This window comes from Dendropsophus ebraccatus, chromosome 15 (assembly GCF_027789765.1).
Source record: "Dendropsophus ebraccatus isolate aDenEbr1 chromosome 15, aDenEbr1.pat, whole genome shotgun sequence".
Taxonomy (NCBI): domain Eukaryota; kingdom Metazoa; phylum Chordata; class Amphibia; order Anura; family Hylidae; genus Dendropsophus; species Dendropsophus ebraccatus.
This window is the reverse complement of record NC_091468.1, coordinates 13,927,061-13,945,239: the sequence shown is the minus strand read 5'-3', so window position 1 is coordinate 13,945,239 and position 18,179 is coordinate 13,927,061. Positions and strand designations below refer to the sequence as shown.

The window sequence follows — 18,179 nt, the reverse complement described above, 5'->3', positions numbered from 1 at the left end:
AGGTTCGCTCATCTCTAATCTCCTCCCTTCCTGCAGGACACACAGCATTAGGGCTGGACACCAGTCACTAACACTCTACCACTGGTTCTTAACAAGAACACTCGGGTTCATGCCTCATTGACAACTGATGAGTGATCCCCACCCCTATGACAGTCTCTGATTAATCACTGTTGCAGTCTATGCAATGTCAATGCAATGTCCCTACTATTGTGTACAAGGAATGAACCTTAGTTCAATCTCCCCTTTGCGGGTTTGGAAACGTGACGTCACAGGCCCAGTCAGCTGCCGGGACTCAACTTGCAACATCACATCTCAACACCGGGAAGTGGCCGTAAACACCAGGGACCAGAGCGGTGGCAGGAACAAAGTGGATGTCCTTGTTTTACCCACCCTATCCCCATTATTGTCAAAAAGGGGTCCTGGTTGGACAACCCCTTTAAGGTTGGAGTTAAGAAAACCTGGCATATACCATTTGTCCCTTACATAATACAATAGTTCATCGATTTACACAAAATGGGCTTAAAGGATTTATCCATAATGTGTTAACAAAACACAGTCACTCTCATGCAAAAACAGCACCATCCCTGTCCTCAGGTTGTGTGTGGTATTACAATTCAGCACCTAAAACTGAGCTGCAAACCCCCCACACCCAAACTGAGGACAAGAGTCATGCTGTTTCTAGAAGAAAGCAACCATGTTTTCCTAAGCCTGGATAACCCCTTTAAGTGTTACAGTCAGGTGCAGAACCTATGACATTTCTTACCTGCATGTGCTACTTTTTTGCATAACTTCTGCCCGGTGGTATCCTGACAACTTGCAGAACCCGTCATTGCTGTAGACAATAGGCCAGTCCACTATCTGGGCATTACCCAAGACAAAATTAGTTTCTGTTCCAAAAAGACAATAAAAAAAAATATTTAACTGGCATAACTATAGCATGTGAGCTGCAGTACGTATTTCCTAATCCCTTCTGATCTATAATTCACAGAGGCCCTGACATTGCTTGACTTTTTATATATGGAATTGCTGGTACAAGTAGGCAAGCTCGAGACCTAATGTCTAACTTCAGGAAACACTTATGTGCTGATTATTTTCATTCAACCATAGAGTTACATGATAAATTTCCAAATTCCTGCAACCACCATTAGGGGGAGCTGAAGAGTTTGCTGCATACTGATTCCAGTTTAATTACACTCCTCCCCCTAGTGGTGGCCAGAATTGTTTTACATAATTTTTACTGTTTTTCTCTCTCCCTTTTTTGCATTTTTTTTCTAAAAGATAAAAAAAAGAAAATGAAAAATGGTATAAGAACCCAGCAGGAATCCAGCAAGAGAACCAGTAAAGCATGTGACTAGTTTAAATTTTTTTCAGTTGAATTTTGCTATGTTATAGGATTGTGAGGGTCTCAGCAATTGAAACATCCAATTATACTGTATAAAATATGTCAGGAGAGCCCCTTTAAAGGGGTTGTTCACCAAAAATGTTTTTTCAAATAAACTGGTTTCAGCAAGTGCCAGAGATTCGTAATTTACTTCTATTAAAAAATCGCGAGGCTTCCAGTACTTAACAGCTGCTGTATGTCCTGCAGGAAGTGGTGTATTCTTTCCAGTCTGACACAGTGCTCTCTGCTGCCACCTCTGTCCATGTCAGGAACTGTCCAGAGCAGCAGCAAATCCCCATAGAAAACCTCTCCTCTTCAGACTGGAGAGAATACACCACTTTCTGGCACCAGTTGATTTAAAAGAAAAGGATTGTTGGTGAACAACCAATGTGTTATTCCATGTTCTGTCCTGCATTGCACAAACAATCCATATATTTGGATGCATACTGTGCATAGGCGGATTAAAATGAGGGCAATTGGGGCCTTGAGCTCCAGGGGGGCACAATGAGATTGCCCCCATTATAACGCTAGGACTGCCTCTGCTCATGGCCTACTGGAGGACATCAGGGGGCCCAATGGCCTGGTCCAGTATTGGACGGGCCCCCCCTCAGCGGGCATCACTGGCACTGGCAGCACCCAGCAGTCGAGCAGGCATCCTGGGTGCTGGAAATGTCTTGCAGGGCTGTGAGTGCACAACGGGAAGCCATTGGCTCCCCGCCCTGCCAATCACTTCAATCTACCTCCAGCCACAAGAGGCCGCTACCTCCCGTTGACGTCACTCATGCAACTCTGGAGGCTGCAGAGCACAAGCCAGGTGAGTATGATCTAAGAGGAGAGGCCTTCATGTGGATGGGGGGGGGGCTAACTGCTGTGGGGATGGGGGGGTGGAAGTAAATGCCAGAGGTCATTACCTACAGAGGGCGGGTATAGAGGATACTACCTATTGGGGGGGCTAGCAGGGCTGATGGTTGTAACCTACAGATTGCCTTTATTAATTTAAGTGTTGTCCTCTCAGAAACTACATTTCCCAGCATACCCATAGGGGGCGTGGTTGGAAGGGGGCCTACAATTTCTGAACAGCCCGGGGCCCATGGTACCCTGAATCTGTCCCTGAATGTAAAACATGTCCCAGGGGGCGCTGCTAAGAAACAAAACACTTAGGGGGACATTTTTAAAATCTGTGCCACTGGCATGTGCTCGCCCTATCTCCCACTCACCCAAGGGGCGAGCAAGGGGGTGTGGCAAGGAAGGTGGAGGCGTGGCCTCCTCTCCCGCCTGATTTACACCTGCTTGTAGGTGTAAATCATGGCAGAAATCCACACCTGCTCAGGAGCAGGAGCGGGCCTGATTTACAAAGACGTGTGCGCCTCTTAGTGAATCCGGCGGAGCAAATATGGGCGGGGCCTAATTTAAGATTGGTGTACGAGTGTGCCGGTCTTCATTCATGTCCCCCCTTACTGTTAGTTCTCCTTGCAAAATACAGCCGATCACTAGAGATCACACCCAGAGGGTGACATTTTATGATCAGCTATTTGTCAATGGACTCTTCTAACAAGTAGAGATGATCTAAAGCGGAGAACTCCTTTAGGGTATGTTCACACTGAGCAAATACGGCGGAATTCCACGGCGGAGAGATCCTGCCGTGCTCAGTGTCCCGCTGTGAGTGGATGAGAGGGCATGTCACTTCTGTGAGCGGAGAACGGCGACAGCGGAGGAGTGCGTGCTCTCCCATAGGCGGGCTATGGGACACTGAGACAGGCGGGATTCTTTCCGCCACGGAATTCCACCTGTGTGAACACAGCCTAATGCTGCATTTACATCAAACTAGACAACCCCTTTACCAGGGAGATTTATCCATCTTATTTTGTCTTTGTAGCCCATAACAAACATGGAGGCAGCCTTAGAGAGTCCCGGAAACCTATGGCCTATGGCTGGATTGATGTTTCCCAGGATTCCCTTGGGCTGTAGCCACTGCTAATCAATTGCCGAAAGATCGGACTTGATCGTTAACTAGCTGCGCTCATCTCTATTCTTTATAAATACTGTACAGCAATGGCATCATAAGAGAGCATGCTCGAGTCGATCCGAACCCGAACCTTCGGCATTTGATTAGTGGTGGCTGCTGAAGTTGGATAAAGCCCTAAGGCTATGTGGAAATCATGGATATAGTCATTGGCTGTATCCATGTTTTCCAGACAACCTTAGAGCTTTATCCAAGTTCAGAAGCCCCAGCTAATCAAATACCGAACGTTCGGGTTCGGATCGACTCGAACCCGAAACCCGGTTCGCTCATCTCTAATCTTATCGTTTCCATTCCTTTCTAAGTCCTTGACATCCTAAGAACGCGGCCCGGTGTGAGATCGATGCCGAGCTCTCACACTCCAGGAATTGGCCGCTCTCCAGAGCAGAGATAGGGATCGCTTTTCCTTTAATGGATGGGAATCTTTTATGCAGAAGTCGGCTCTGACCCGGCTCTTGTTTAAATAAACCCAAAGCTGCTTAAGGGATTAAGGTGCTACAACATTACATCACAATAAATGTGCCCGGAGATTACACCGGGGGAATGCTACACACAAGAGGAAAAGAGCTTTAAAAGTGTGACTGCACCTCCTAAACTGGTTTAATCTGCTTGAGGACGGTAATCCCCCAAACCTTGCCGAAATGATCGTCTTAAGGAACAGAAAAGTAATCACTCAGCCTAATACCTGAGAAGCTTTGTAATCAACTTTTCTATTACTCCAAATGAAGCAACCTCTGTTAAAAACCTGCAGCCGTTTTGTGTATACAGCTCCACTGCAGACCTATATGTTTCCAAGGTGAGCTGCAGCATGCATGCCTCCTCCCTCCCCCACCTTTTCTGCTCCCCCTGATTGGTGTGAAGGGGGAAGACAGGAATCATTCATGCTGAGCATCAGAAAGTTTCAGAAAGTGCCAGAGATTTGTAATTTACTTATATTTAAAGGGGTTATCCAGTGCTACAAAAACATGGCCACTTTGGCACCACTCTTGTCTCCAGATTGGGTGGGGTTTGAAACTCAGTTCCATTGAAGTAAATGGAGCTGAAAAGGGGTTGTCCAGCACTACAAAAACATGGCCACTTTCCCCCCTACTGTTTTCTCCAGATGCAGTTTGCAATTAAGCTCCATTTACTTCAATGGAACTGAGTTTCAATACCCCACCCAAACTGGAGACAACAGTAGGGGGAAAGTGACCATGTTTTTGTAGCGCTGGATAACCCCTTTAAGTGCAAACCACACCTGAACTGGAGACGAGAGTGGGGCAAAAGTGGCCATGTTTTTGTAGCACTGGATAACCCCTTTAAAAAGCTCTAGTCTTCCAGTGCTTATCAGCTGCTGTATGTCCTGCAGGAAGTGGTGTATTCTTTCCAGTCTGACACAGTGTCGGGAACTGTCTCTATAGAAAAACTCTCCTGCTTTCCAGACTGGAAAAATACAGCTTCCTGCAGGACTTACAGCAGCTGATAAGTACTGAAAGACTTGAGATTTTTTTTTAAATAGAAGTTAATTACAAATCTCTGGCACTTCCTGGCACCAGGTTTGTAATTGAATGCTGGAATGAATGACACATGGCTTCTATGTCAGAAACTGTCCATAGCAGGAGAGGTTTTCTATGGGGATTTGCTGCTGCTCTGGACAGTTCCTGGCATGGACAGAGGTGGCAGCAGAGAGCACTGTGTCAGACTGGAAATAATACTCTACTTCCTGCAGGACATATAGTAGCTGATAAGTACTGGAAGACTGGAGATTTTTAAATAGTAGTAAATTACAAATCTCTGGCACCAGTTGATTAGAAAGAAAATGGATTTTGGTGGAGTACCCCTTTAGGTGTTCCAATTTATTAGGGCAAAGCTATGATCAGTGGCTCCAGGTTACTGACACTGTCTAAAAAAACAAGCAATGCAACCAACAGGGAGAAAATAACATTGCCAGGTAACTGAATACACATATATACCATACCCCCAGGAATAAACACAGAGCAAACAGAACAGTTGTAAAATTATATAGGAAATGTTTGTAATATAATTATATAGAAGGTCGCTACGCTCCAATAACATACTGTACGTAGACTGGTTAACACAACATGTTCAATATAAAGGGGTTGTTCACCCCCCAAAAAATTTCGTTCAAATCAACTGGTGCCAGAGATTTGTAATTTACTTCTAATAAAAAAAAATCTCTTCTTCCAGTACTTATCAGCTGCTGCATGTCCTACAGGAAGTGGTTTTCTTTCCAGTCTAGAGAGAAGGAGAGGTTTTCTATGGGGATTTCCTGCTGTTCAGGACAGTTCCTGACATGGACAGAGGTGGCAGCAGAGAGCACTGTGTCAGACTGGAAAGAACACACCACTTGACATCTGCGGGACATACAGCAGATGACAAGTACAGGAAGACTGGATATTTTTTAATAGAAGTAAATTACAAATCTTTGACACTTTCTGGAACCAGTTGATTTAAAAGAAATTATTTGGTGAACATTCCCTTTTTATAACTTTTTTTGAGATTTTCTTTTTATTGTACAATACAGTGGAGGACACCCTGACACACAAGACCCCCCATACACATTTCTTACAGGTTATTCTTATACATATCTTGTCCAAGGTAACACATGCATCACATACTGTAGTCTATACACAGAAACACAAAAAACCACATGTACAAGCACAATTATAAAACTACAATAGGGTTACGGGGGTTACGGAAGGGGGGGGTACCTGTAATACACATACATAATGGAAGCAGAAGTGAATCTATTCAGCAGCGATCTCAAATCAAGCTCGGATACCTGCTATCTACTCTACAGCCCCCTGATGTGTTGACTGAATTAAACAGCATGTCCCTATAAATAAAAAGTTGCTGTATATGTCCTTGTGTCGTCCTCTTCTATCAAGCTGTTATGTGTCTTTGGAGTGAAATTATAGGATTGTGTCTCAGCCGCCATGAAAGCTCCAGGCAGTCAGAACTTTATCATGTGACGCTGTCTATGCAGGCAGTGGTATAGCTACGGGTTCATGGGATCTGATGCAAAAATTGGGATTGAATCCCCCTCCCACAAGTGGCGTAGGCACCATGGAGGCAGACCACTCGACTGCTACAGGGCCCGTGCAACAGGGGGCAAACCCAGAAAAACTTGGTCTGCCTCCATGGTGGCTACGGCCCTGCTAGTCCCTCCTGTGGCGAGAGGCAGCATTGCACCTCCAGCCAAAAGAGTCTGACCTTTAACCTGTGTGACACCTAAGCTCCTGTCAGTACTGCTGCACAGGTCTAAATATACTGCAGAGCTGAATTTTAGCAGGTCAGGCATAAGTAGTCAACCTTAATATAGTTAGACAAGGTTGTCTGGGCCTTGCTTATTTATGGGCCCAATCACAGCTGCGACTGCTGAGACCCCCTATAGCTAGGCCACTGTATGCAGGAAATTTGGAGCTCTGTATCAGAAACATGGGGCGCTGATTCTTGAATTCAGCACAAAACCAATAGATATTCAGCACAAAGGCAATGGATAAGCCAAATCCCATAACCAACCCCCCCCCCCCCCCCCCCCGAACTTGTTTGATCTGCTGATGAATAGATGGCACTCAAAAGCTACAACAAAGTAAGTTTACATCAATGTTTTGTTAGGACATATATATATATATATATAGATATGGATTCTACACACAATAAAACTGTAGTTCTATGCCAAAATTTGTTACTTTACAAGAACGTGTCCATTGCACAGTATAGACTGAGCAGGAGAAGGAACCATTGACATCGCTAGGATCATCGTGTGATATACAATTTTAATATCAACTAAGAAGTGTTATATAGAAATTTGTAAATTAACAGAAGTTGGTACAGAACGACTACGGCACCAGGGATGGATTGGGGGAATACATGGTAACTAGATATGTAGCACCATTGTACCTGTCTGTCTATGAGATAATGTCCAGACTAAAAGTTGAAGAAAAAGAAAACAAGTTAAATGCAAGTGAGAGTTAAAAGGAAATAGAGAAAAATGAAAAAATAAAAATATAAAGTGGAAAAAAAAAGGATCACACATTGAGTTCCCTGGAGGCAAAAGAGAATAGGCTTATGTTTATAGTGGATCCAGACCATAACAGATCTATTGTCATCCATTGTGACCCGTTTGATGGATGGCTTGGGATCCGTTGAAGATGGTTTTAAAAGGGAACTATCAGCAGGTTAGACGAATATAACCTGCTGATAGATCCCTATTGCGTACTGAGTGATGAGGATAAAGGTATGTCTCTTACCTTCATCCTCGGCGCTGTTCCTGTGAGTTTTAATGTAGTGCTCTTCCTGGTAAGGCCATTTGGAGCACTTCTCAGTCCCCAGAGCGCCGATCCGCCCCTTCTAACGATTATCAGTGGAGGGCCAGCCTGATTGGTGCTCTGGGGGCGGGGCAGTGCTCCAAGCGGCTTTACGGGACAGAACACAACATTAAAGAGGATGTACCATCAGGTACATCCTCTTTAATATGACCCACGGATAGAACGGCGCCATCACTGGGAAGCACTGGAGGCGGGCCAGCCCCTCTATGACGCGGCTCCTTTTGAATCAATGGAGCCGCGTCATAGAGGGGCAGGGGTTTTCTCCTACTGGGGGAGGGCCGGCCCGGTACCTGTGGATAGAACGGCGCTGTACACGGGAAACAGGCCACGGTTTAAAAAACAGACCGCAGCACTGGCTTCCCTGTGACGGCGCTGTTCTATCCGTTGTACCTGATGGTACATCCTCTTTAAAACTCACAGGAACGAAGCAGACGATGAAGGTAAGAGACATACCTTGACTTTGGTATTGTAGAGTATGGTCTACGACCAGACCCTGCAATCCCATAAACCACCTCCCCCTCGAGCTCCCTCACCTCTCCCCCCCCCCCCCCCTTAATTCCCTACTTTTAAAGAATGACACACTCAGTCACCGATTGGCTAATTATGGCCACAGCAAAATACAAAACATACAAATAAATAACATTTACATTCCAAAACTTTGTAACAATAACCCCGAGGGGGATCATTAAGTTATTTGCCTCCAGACACCCTGGACTCGTAGACACCAAGCCAAATACGGCTACCATGGCAACCACTGAGTCTCCAGTGATACACCTGGTGTGAGAGCCCATAATGCGCCAGACCACCAGTGAGAAATGGGGTGCAGGGTCATACCCACGATGATCCACCCACCAATTTGACCTCCAGGTACAAGGACTTCCCCCGCCTTGGCTGCAATGACCCCTGTAACACTTCACCATTAACCGCCCAAATCTACTCTGACCAAATTCAAACCCCTTTACTCCTAACAAGGGAGGGAGGGTGCGACTGCTCTGAGGTCTCTCGCTTGAATCCTTTGCCGCCAAGACTATAAGTAAGCAACTCCCCAAGCACGTGTCCGGCCCAGCTCCAAACCCCAGTCATGCGGGCCACCTCATAACCCTGCGGCCCTGCTCCGTCCCTCTTTTATCCTCAGCGCCCTCTGTGTAATAGATTGGTTTAACCTGCTGATATATCCCCTTTGAGGTGTAATGGGTAATCATGGCTGCTATTCTACTACTAGTTATCACCAAAGAGGAAAATATAGCAAGTAACACAGGTGTAAAAGAACCTTCACCTAGGGCCCTTATATGCAGCCAGAGACTGTCGCAATACAAGGCCCCATCAAGCCTAACACTGGAAGATGTACGTTCCTGCCCGTCCATTATCGGCCCATGTAAAAGGACCTTTAGTCTTGTCACAAAGCGTCATGTCAAACCTCAGGAAACACTAAGATATAGGAAATATAGTGAAACTTTCCCTAAAGGCCACTGAGATGCCCACCCGATCTATATATTGGCCTACTTCCATGTACGGACTACCTCTTGAAAAAATATTTTCTCAAAGAGGTCGCCATTATTTGTCATTCCTTCATTTACCGATTGTCGGGTCTAAGTGCTGCAATCCCCACTGATGCCAAAGTGGACCTTGGGGGTCCCGGAGATCGGACCGAAAGAGATTAAAGCAGCAATCTGATAGGTTGCTATGGGCAACTGCTCCACTGCTCCTGGACACAGGTGTATACTTTGGGGTACATTTATCAAAGATGCGCCCATGGCATATGCTACTAAAAAGACACAGATTTTTGTCTTTTTTCATGAGGTACACCTGGCATAAGCCTTTCAAGGAATGGGGGGGGGGCACAGCAAGACATAGAGGAGGTGCAGCCTCCTAACCTGTGGGGGGGATCCCGACGATCATGAGACTGCAGTAAAATTTTAGTTCTAAATGAATGGACTAGGGTGCACTCGGCCACGTTCAGATAACTCATAGACAATGTATGAACTTTTTAACTGCAATCTTGGATTTGGCAGGGGTTGCAATAGTCAGACCCCTACGGACCTCCCCCAAGTAAATCCAGTGAATGGCGGATAACTTACTGATGTGAGAATATAAATGCAAATAAATTTGTCCAAACACATCTAAAATTATATAACCTCTGAATACTAGAAGCGACACCGAAGGAGAAAGTCGTTGTTCACGTTTTCACACAAGAGTTACAGCGGACTGGGATAACCCCTGGGCTCGCCATCTGTTCCAGGAGAAATGGGCAGCGCGGTAGATGCCAGCTATAGATACAGCCTGGTATTTCTGATTCACAGTCTTGTATTAAAACATAGAACATGTAACTGAGAAATGGAAGTAATAGAAACACAGAAACCCAACCCAAGGTGGACTTGCAGCAGATGCATCCTGGAGGTGAGGAGGTACTGTCATGGCCAAAAGTTTTGAGAATGATATAAATATTAATTTTTACAAAGTCTACTGCTTCAGTTTTTAAAATGGCAATTTGCATATACTCCAGAATGTTATAAAGAGTGATCAGCTTAACAGTAATTACTTGCAAAGTCAATGTTTGCCTAGAAAATGAACTTTATCCCCCAAAACACATTTCAACATCATTGAAGCCCGGCCTTAAAAGGAGCAGCTAACATCGTTTCAGTGATTGCTCCATTAACACAGGTGTGGGTGTTGATGAGGACAGGGCTGGAGATCAATCTGTCATGATTAAGTAAGAATGACACCACTGAACACTTTAAAAGGAGGCTGGTGCTTGGCATCATTGTTTCTCTTCTGTTAACCATGGTTATCTCTAAAGAAACACGTGCAGTCATCATTACACTGCACAAAAATGGCTAAACAGGGAAGAGTATAGCAGCTAGAAAGATTGCACCTCAGTCAACAATCTATCGCATCATCAAGAACTTCAAGGAGAGAGGTTCCATTGTTGCCAAAAAGGCTCCAGGGCACCCAAGAAAGACCAGCAAGCCCCAGGACCTTCTCTTAAAAGTGTTTTAGCTGCAGGATCGGGCTACCAGCAGTGCAGAACTTGCTCAGGAATGGCAGCAGGCAGGTGTGAGTGCATCTGCCTGCACTGTGAGGCGGAGACTCTTGGAGCAAGGCCTGATCTCAAGGAGGGCAGCAAAGAAGCCACTTCTCTCCAGAAAAAACATCAGGGACAGACTGATATTCTGCAAAAGGTACAGGGAGTGGACTGCTGAGGACTGAGGTAAAGTCATTTTCTCTGATAAATCCCCTTTCCGATTGTTTGGGACGTCTTCTTATTCGGAGAAGACGAGGTGAGCGCTACCACCAGTCTTGTCTCATGCCACCTGTAAAGCATCCTGAAACCATTCATGTGTAGGGTTGCTTCTCAGCCAAGGGAATCGGCTCTCTTACCTAAAAACACAGCCATGAATAACGAACGGTACCAGAATGTCCTCCAAGAGCAACTTCTCCCAACCGTCCAAGAGCAGTTTGCCGATCAACAATGCCTTTTTTCAGCATGATGGAGCACCTTGCCATAAAGCAAAGGTGATAACTAAATGGCTCAGGGAACAAAACATAGAGATTTTGGGTCCATGGCCTGGAAACTCCCCAGATCTTAATCCCATTGAGAATTTGTGGTCAATCATCAAGAGACGGGTGGACAAACAAAAACCAACAAATTCTGACAAAATGCAAGCATTGATCGTGTAAGAATGGACGGCTATCAGTCAGGATTTGGTCCAGAAGGTGATTGAGAGCAGCCAGGGAGAATTGCAGAGGTCCTGAAGAAGAAGGGTCAACACTGCAAATATTGACTTGCTGCAATAACTCATTCTAACTGTCAGTATAAGCTTTTGTTACTCATAATATGATTGCAATTATATTTCTGTATGTGATAAAAACATCTGACAAACACACATAAAAACCAGAGGGCGGCAGATCATGTGAAAATATCATATTTGTGTCATTCTCAAAACTTTTGGCCATGACTGTACACCAACAAGACTCACTGCCAAGGTATTTCAACACATGGCTATAGAAGCAAAGGGAATAATTGCCATGGATAGTGATTGTTAAAGGGGTTATCCAGTGCTACAAAAACATGGCCACTTTTCCTCCTCTCTTGTCTCCAGATGGGTGGGGTTTTAAACTCAGTTCCATTGAAGTAAATGGAGCTTAAAGTGACTGTACCACCAGGCCCAGGCTGAAGCACTGGAGGCGGGCCGACCCACCCCCAGTGTGAAGAAACCCCAGCCCCTCTATGACGTGACTCCATTAGAATCAATAAAACCCTATCATGGAGGGGAGGGGGTTTCCTCCCACTAAGGGTGGGTCGGCCGCCTCCAGTGCTTCAGCCTGGGCCTGGTGGTACGGTCACTTTAATTGCAAACCGCACCTAAACTGGAGAGAAGAGAGGGGAAAAGTGGCCATGTTTTTGTAGCGCTGGATAACCCCTTTAATAGTGGCCAACCTGCACTAGGTTTCTTCTGGCTAGTGGGTCAACACACTAGTCTTCTATATAAGCGGGCCCAAATGTTATATAGGTATGCTGTATATTATAGACAGCGTCACTCTTGAGCACAGGCTATTGATGACTGATGTTGCCGCTTAGCTGCAATACCAGACACATCCAATGGATGTGGGTGGCGCTGTTTATGGAAAACTTAAAAAAACAAGGGTCAATTCCTTGAACAACACAAGTCCGAGTTTGTCTGACTCTGAAAGCATAGTCGATCAAGCAGTGGGCACTCTGTCCACAGGTGATCAGTGGGGGTGCGGAGGTTTAGGACCCCTCACCCATCAGATATTGGTGGCCTAGAAAGAAAACCCCCTTTTAACATTTACATCTAAATATTCAAAGTACAACTTTTAGGCTCCTTTCACACAGAGATATCTGACAGATTTTTGAAGCCAAAGCCAGAAACAGGGTATAGGTCCTATTACACTAAGGAATTATCGGACCTATTTGGACGATTATTGGCCATTACAGCCGATAGTAATAGCTCCTGTTAAAAGGCAACGATCAGCCGATGTGATCCTCGTCTTTTAACATGTTGAAAAAAAAAAAAGCGATAGCGACAGTCTGCTGGCGGTCCCGCTGTGTAATAGGAGCGGTGGCAGCAGACCGTGACTATTGCCTACAGGCGGGGAGCCCTTCCTGCTGATGATTGTGTAAAGAAAATAATAAAGTTCATACATACCTGACCACGCTCTCCAGGGCTTCTGCCTTGTCCTGCAGCCGTCGCGAGTACTGCAGGACCGATCTCTGAGGTGGCTGGCTCTGCAGTACCTGCGGCGGCTGCGTGACCAGGCAGAAGCACCGGGGAGCGTGGTCAGGTATGTATGAACTTTATTATTTTACACTAGGCAAGGGCTGCACGCATATATATATATATATATATATATATATATATATATATATACACAAATATGTATAAACACAATGCTCGAGCCGTGTAATAGGCATATCTAGCATATCGGCGCTCGTTTACATTACTGATCGGGCCCTGTAATACGGCCATTAGAATGCGTTACTACAATATATTCAGTCTCATCCCCTCCAGTGTGTAAATGATCACCATTTATCTGAGCGATGAAGGTCTCTCTGGGGTGAGGGACTGTTTACATACAGGACTAGGACAATGACAGGCCTATGGACGCTTCTTAACATTCAGAGAGAAAGGTTTATTTCTGACATTTGTAACCAATTCTGAAATATCAACTGGAAACAAAAACAAAAAATCCAAAAGAGAGAGAGAGTGGCGCAGCGATCAGCGGGCGCTCATCACATCGCTTAGCGGTGACATTTCAGCCACTGCACTTAATCTTTTGAACTAATAAAATACAACGTTCAGATTGGTCTCAAATGCATGAGAAAATAACTTCTCCCTTAGGGTGCGTTCACACCTACAGGATCTGCAGCAGATTTGATGCTGTGTTCAGTTATTTAAATGTAATCTGCTGCAGAAAATCAGCTGCAGATCCTGTGGGTGTGAACGCACCATTAATGTACAAAATACGTCTATATATACAACAAAAATCAACAAATGTTTTGTAACTGAATCGATTTCTTGTTGCTTTATGCCGGGAGTAGGGAACCTTAGCTCTCCAGTTGTTGCAGAACTACAACTCCCATCATGCCTGGACAGCTAAAGCTTTGGCTTTGGCTGTCCAGGCATGATGGGAGTTGTAGTTCGCAACAGCTGAAGAGTTAAAGGTTCCCCATCCCTGCTTTATGGGATGGAATATGGCAGGGACAAGGTGAATTTAAAGAGATTCTGCACTGAAAATCAGTTCTTGTAAAATGTGATTAATAATGCCATCTGAGGTGGGGAATGGCAACTGTGTCTACTGTACTAGAGGTTTATTTAAATTTTGTTGAAATGGCAGTGACCATTTAGGACCACATTGGTCCTTTATGGGTTATGAAAAAAAAAAAAACAGTGCCACCCCTGTCCTCAGGTTCTGTGTGGTATTACACACGTGTGGTATTGACGCGTGGCCGCGTCATCAGCCGCTCAGCCGCGATTGGCTGAGCACAGTTATGCTCAGCCAATCGCGGCTGAGCTTCGGATGACGCTGCAGAGGGTGGCCGGCACTCGGGAAGATCCGCCGGCCTCCCGAAGAAGACGTCACTGCTTACGATCGGAGACCGTGGACGACACGAGATGCGGTGAGTATAATGCACCACACTTCCGGGTCTAGTGTGGGTGGGGGGAAACACGGGGAAGGGGGCCATTCACAGACATAACATACATTACAAAGTTGTATAACTTTGTAATGTGTGTTATTCTGTGAATAATTTTTTATCGCTGCACTACCCCTTTAATCACATTTTACAAGAACTGATTTTCAGTGCAGAAAATTTGCTGTGCCGCACGGGATCCCGGCCGGAGCATATACTGTGTGTGTACGTTCCGGCCGGGATCCCATAGAAATGTAGGCAATGTTCCACACTGCATAAAGCACGGCCGGCCGTACTTTCACGTAGTGTGAACATGGCCTAATGGTGCGTTTACACAGACAGATTTATCCAACAGATCTTTGAAGCCAAAGCCAGGAACCGACTATAAACAGAGAACAGGTTATAAAGGAAAAACTGGGATCTATCCTCATTTAAAAATACATTTCTGGCTTTGGCTTCAAAAATCTGTCAGATAAATCTCTCTGTGTAAATACACCCTTATTTTTCAAGGCGCCTCCTATACTTCGCCCCCTACCTGTAAATCCCAGCACTTCCACCATAAATCCAAACTAAGCACAAAAGAGACATAAATCAATATTGGATTCAATTTCCTCCCAAAAAGACACGGGCGCCTGAATTTGCAGAAAAAGCAAAAATCGCCCATCTTTCTACCAACGTCTTTTTATTCCCCAAAAATCTCGACCTTCTCAGTGTGCGGCAATGGCTGCTCTTCGAGAAAGAAAAAAAAAAAAAAAGAATAATGGCTTATATCTGTGGATCTGTGTCAGGAGGCAGAGAATAAAGTTTCTCCTTGATGTTGGTCGTACGTCTTGGGTGAATCAGGGGCGCTGCGAGTACTATAGACCTTCTCATCTAAATATATCATTAGACAGCAGAGTCCTGTTGGCAGATCTCCAGTGCTTTATGGCAGCGCTGTTAAAAGTCAGGATAAAATATTTCGCACAAAAAAAAAAGATAGAACCCTCGAAAGTGTCATCTTTCTCGCTTCTTCTAGGCCTTGGTTTTCTTGGCTGGTGATTATGAGACGTCTTTGAATTTAAGCTGGAGGAGCTGTACCGTGACCATTCCTCTAACAGCAGAATGTATTAGCCAGTCATCGTCTATTATACATGGGGCAGGGTGGGGGGAGGGTTGCAGCTTTGGTTAAAGGGGCAATAAATAAAGAAAAATAAAAGAATCGTCATGATATCCTTCTCTTCCTAGACCCTGTTCGGTTTCCTTTTGCAAGCCAAAGTGTGCAAAATATTTCATATGTATCTGTGGTGGTGTTGGTACTGTGGCCAAAAAATTACATCTCTTGTGACCAGAGGCAGAATCCTGCCTGCAGCTACAATAGTTACTGGCAGAGCAGAGAGCCAATGGCTGCTTGTTCTGTCAGTCCACTGTATTTAAACTATAAGGGCCCATTAGGAGCCCTTATGGTCAAATACATACTGTAGGAGAAGGAGCAGACTACCTTCTGCTTACCCCTCATGTACTGCAGTGAGTGGTGTGAGTGACCCAATGTTCTCTTTTGTGCTGCAACAACAACAACAAAAAAAGTTAAAAAAAAGAAGACAAGGAGATCTCTGTTTCACTGCTCCTGCACTGATAACCCCTTATGTTTGGATAGAGCTTTGCCCATTTTCCTACTTGATTGCAGCAGCCGGAAAACAGAGGTCAGGGGTTATCAGAGCAGTGAAGCAGAGATCTCCTTGACCTCTGCCTATTAAGCCTTTTATTGTGTTGCAGCGTGTAAGTGAACACTGGGTCACCTATACACTGCAGTACATAAGGGGTTAAGCAGAAAGACACAGGACAGCTCTTATTTTCCCTGTGGATCCCTGGGTTCCCCTCCCCCACAGGTCCCATAGCAGCTGCCTACCATGCCTCTATGGTAGCTACGCCACTGGGTTTGGGATTAAAGGGGATATCCAGCGCTACAAACACATGGCCATTTTCTTCCAGCACAGCCCACCTCTCGTCTCCAGTTTAGGGGCAGGATTTGTAACTCAGTTCCATTGAAGTGAATGGAGATTAACGGCAAACCGCACCTGAACTGGAGACAAGAGCGGTGCTGTCTCTAGCCATGTTTTAGTACAGCTGGATAACCCCTTTAAAGTGATCATACACTTTCAAATGTATGTTCAACCGATACCTTATACATACAAACAGCAAAACGACGCTTGAGTTCTGTATAGAAAGAGGAGGGGTAGTGGCGTACATCTCTGGCAGCGGCTTATATCTTCCACAAAAATAGGGCCAGGCAGTTGAAGTCCAAAGCTGCTGATCTTTCTGCTATCATCTGACAGGCAAGGGTTGGGTGGTCACCAGGGATGAGGGAACTTACCAAAGGTGACCTCGCCATTTGACTCCCGGCGGCTGAAGAAGTTGGATGCAGCCCTACGGCTGCCAGGAAGGAATGGATGCAGCCTATGAGACAGTTATAGGGGGCTTCATATACCATTGTTTGTCCCACCACATAAGCGTAGTAGGTGACACATCTGGGAGAGATTGTATTTGCCTGATGTCAGGGCGTGGAAGGTCGCAGGATTAAACCTGGCTGCTAGTTCTAGACTGGTATCAATCCTGACCTGCAATTGAAGGCTCCTGACTTTATGTTAGATAGCATTGTCACCCTTCATTTATCTGAGTCCCAGTGGGGGAGGGGGAGGGTCTCTTCAATCCAATCAACATGAATAACTATGAATAAAATGGGAGCCTTATTACTGTTGGTGCCTGAAGGAAACATCATAACTGCATGGGGGACAATAATATTGTATGGGGGAACTCTTACTGTTTGGGTGGGACTGTTATTGTGGGGACACTAAGAGCAGCACTATTACTGTGCAGGGCATAAAGGGGGCACTATTACTGCGTGGGCTATTACGGTGAATACCACAAAGCGAAGCCTTCTTGCCATTGCGGCACTACAAATCAGGAGTTTGTAGAAAGAAAGTGGTAAGAAAGTGAAGAGGTTGCTGTAAAAGCCAGGAGCCTAAGGCCAGGAGCCACGGGACGATTATCGTTCGGATAATCGTTAAATCGTTCGGAACGAAGCGATAATCGTTTGGTTGAATAGCAGTTAACGATTAAACGACGAACAAGAAATCGTTGATCGCTTAATAAGACCTGGACCTATTTTTATCGTTGCTCGTTCGCAAATCGTTCGCATGGAATAAGACGTTGTTCGGTCGTTCGCAGTAGTGACGAGCGCAATAGCGACGACAAGTCGACGGCAAGAACGATCATAAGTAACGATCATTGTTCCGTGTAAATGGGTGAACGATTTCAGGTCGTTCGCAATAGCGGTTGTTTGACATTGTTTATCATTAACGATTATGCAAACGATAATCGTCCCGTGGAATAGGGCCCTAAGAAAATTATTCAAAAAGATGAATTATGGCTGGTCTAAACCTAATGGAAAACATGTAACCAGATGGTTGTAATGACTTATATAGGCCACAGAGCCCCCTGGGTGTGGCTGGGAAAGGACTGGCTATGGCTACAGGCATGGCTAACCTACAAAATGATGGCTGCACACCTAGCATGTCCCGCTTTCCATTCAAGGCCAGGAGCCATGAGAACAGAAAGTGTCCACCTATTGTTAGGCTCAGTCACCAGAGTGAGAACTATTACAGTAATATTAAAAAAAATTATAAAGAAATTAAAGGGGTATTCCACTCAAACATAATTTTGATATGTTGCTGCCCATAATGAGACAATTAATAAACAATTAATTCTATACTTGTTATTATCTTTTCAGTCTCCTTCCCCCAGTTCGCAGCTGCTGCT

General features: G+C 45.1%; 1 protein-coding gene across 2 annotated transcripts in view; it reads right to left on the bottom strand.

The window, feature by feature from the left end:
- KCNH1 (potassium voltage-gated channel subfamily H member 1) overlaps window positions 1-18,179 on the bottom strand; it is a 250,570-nt gene that overhangs the window by 221,061 nt on the left and 11,330 nt on the right. Inside the window, exons 2-3 of one of the 2 annotated variants that reach the window (XM_069954617.1) lie at window positions 7,305-7,331; window positions 764-887 (exon numbers count right to left, since the gene is read on the bottom strand). In XM_069954617.1, coding sequence (XP_069810718.1) covers window positions 764-887; window positions 7,305-7,331 — 151 coding nt within the window. The remainder of the gene's footprint in view (window positions 1-763; window positions 888-7,304; window positions 7,332-18,179) is intronic. The other variant, XM_069954618.1, reaches the window with a different exon arrangement.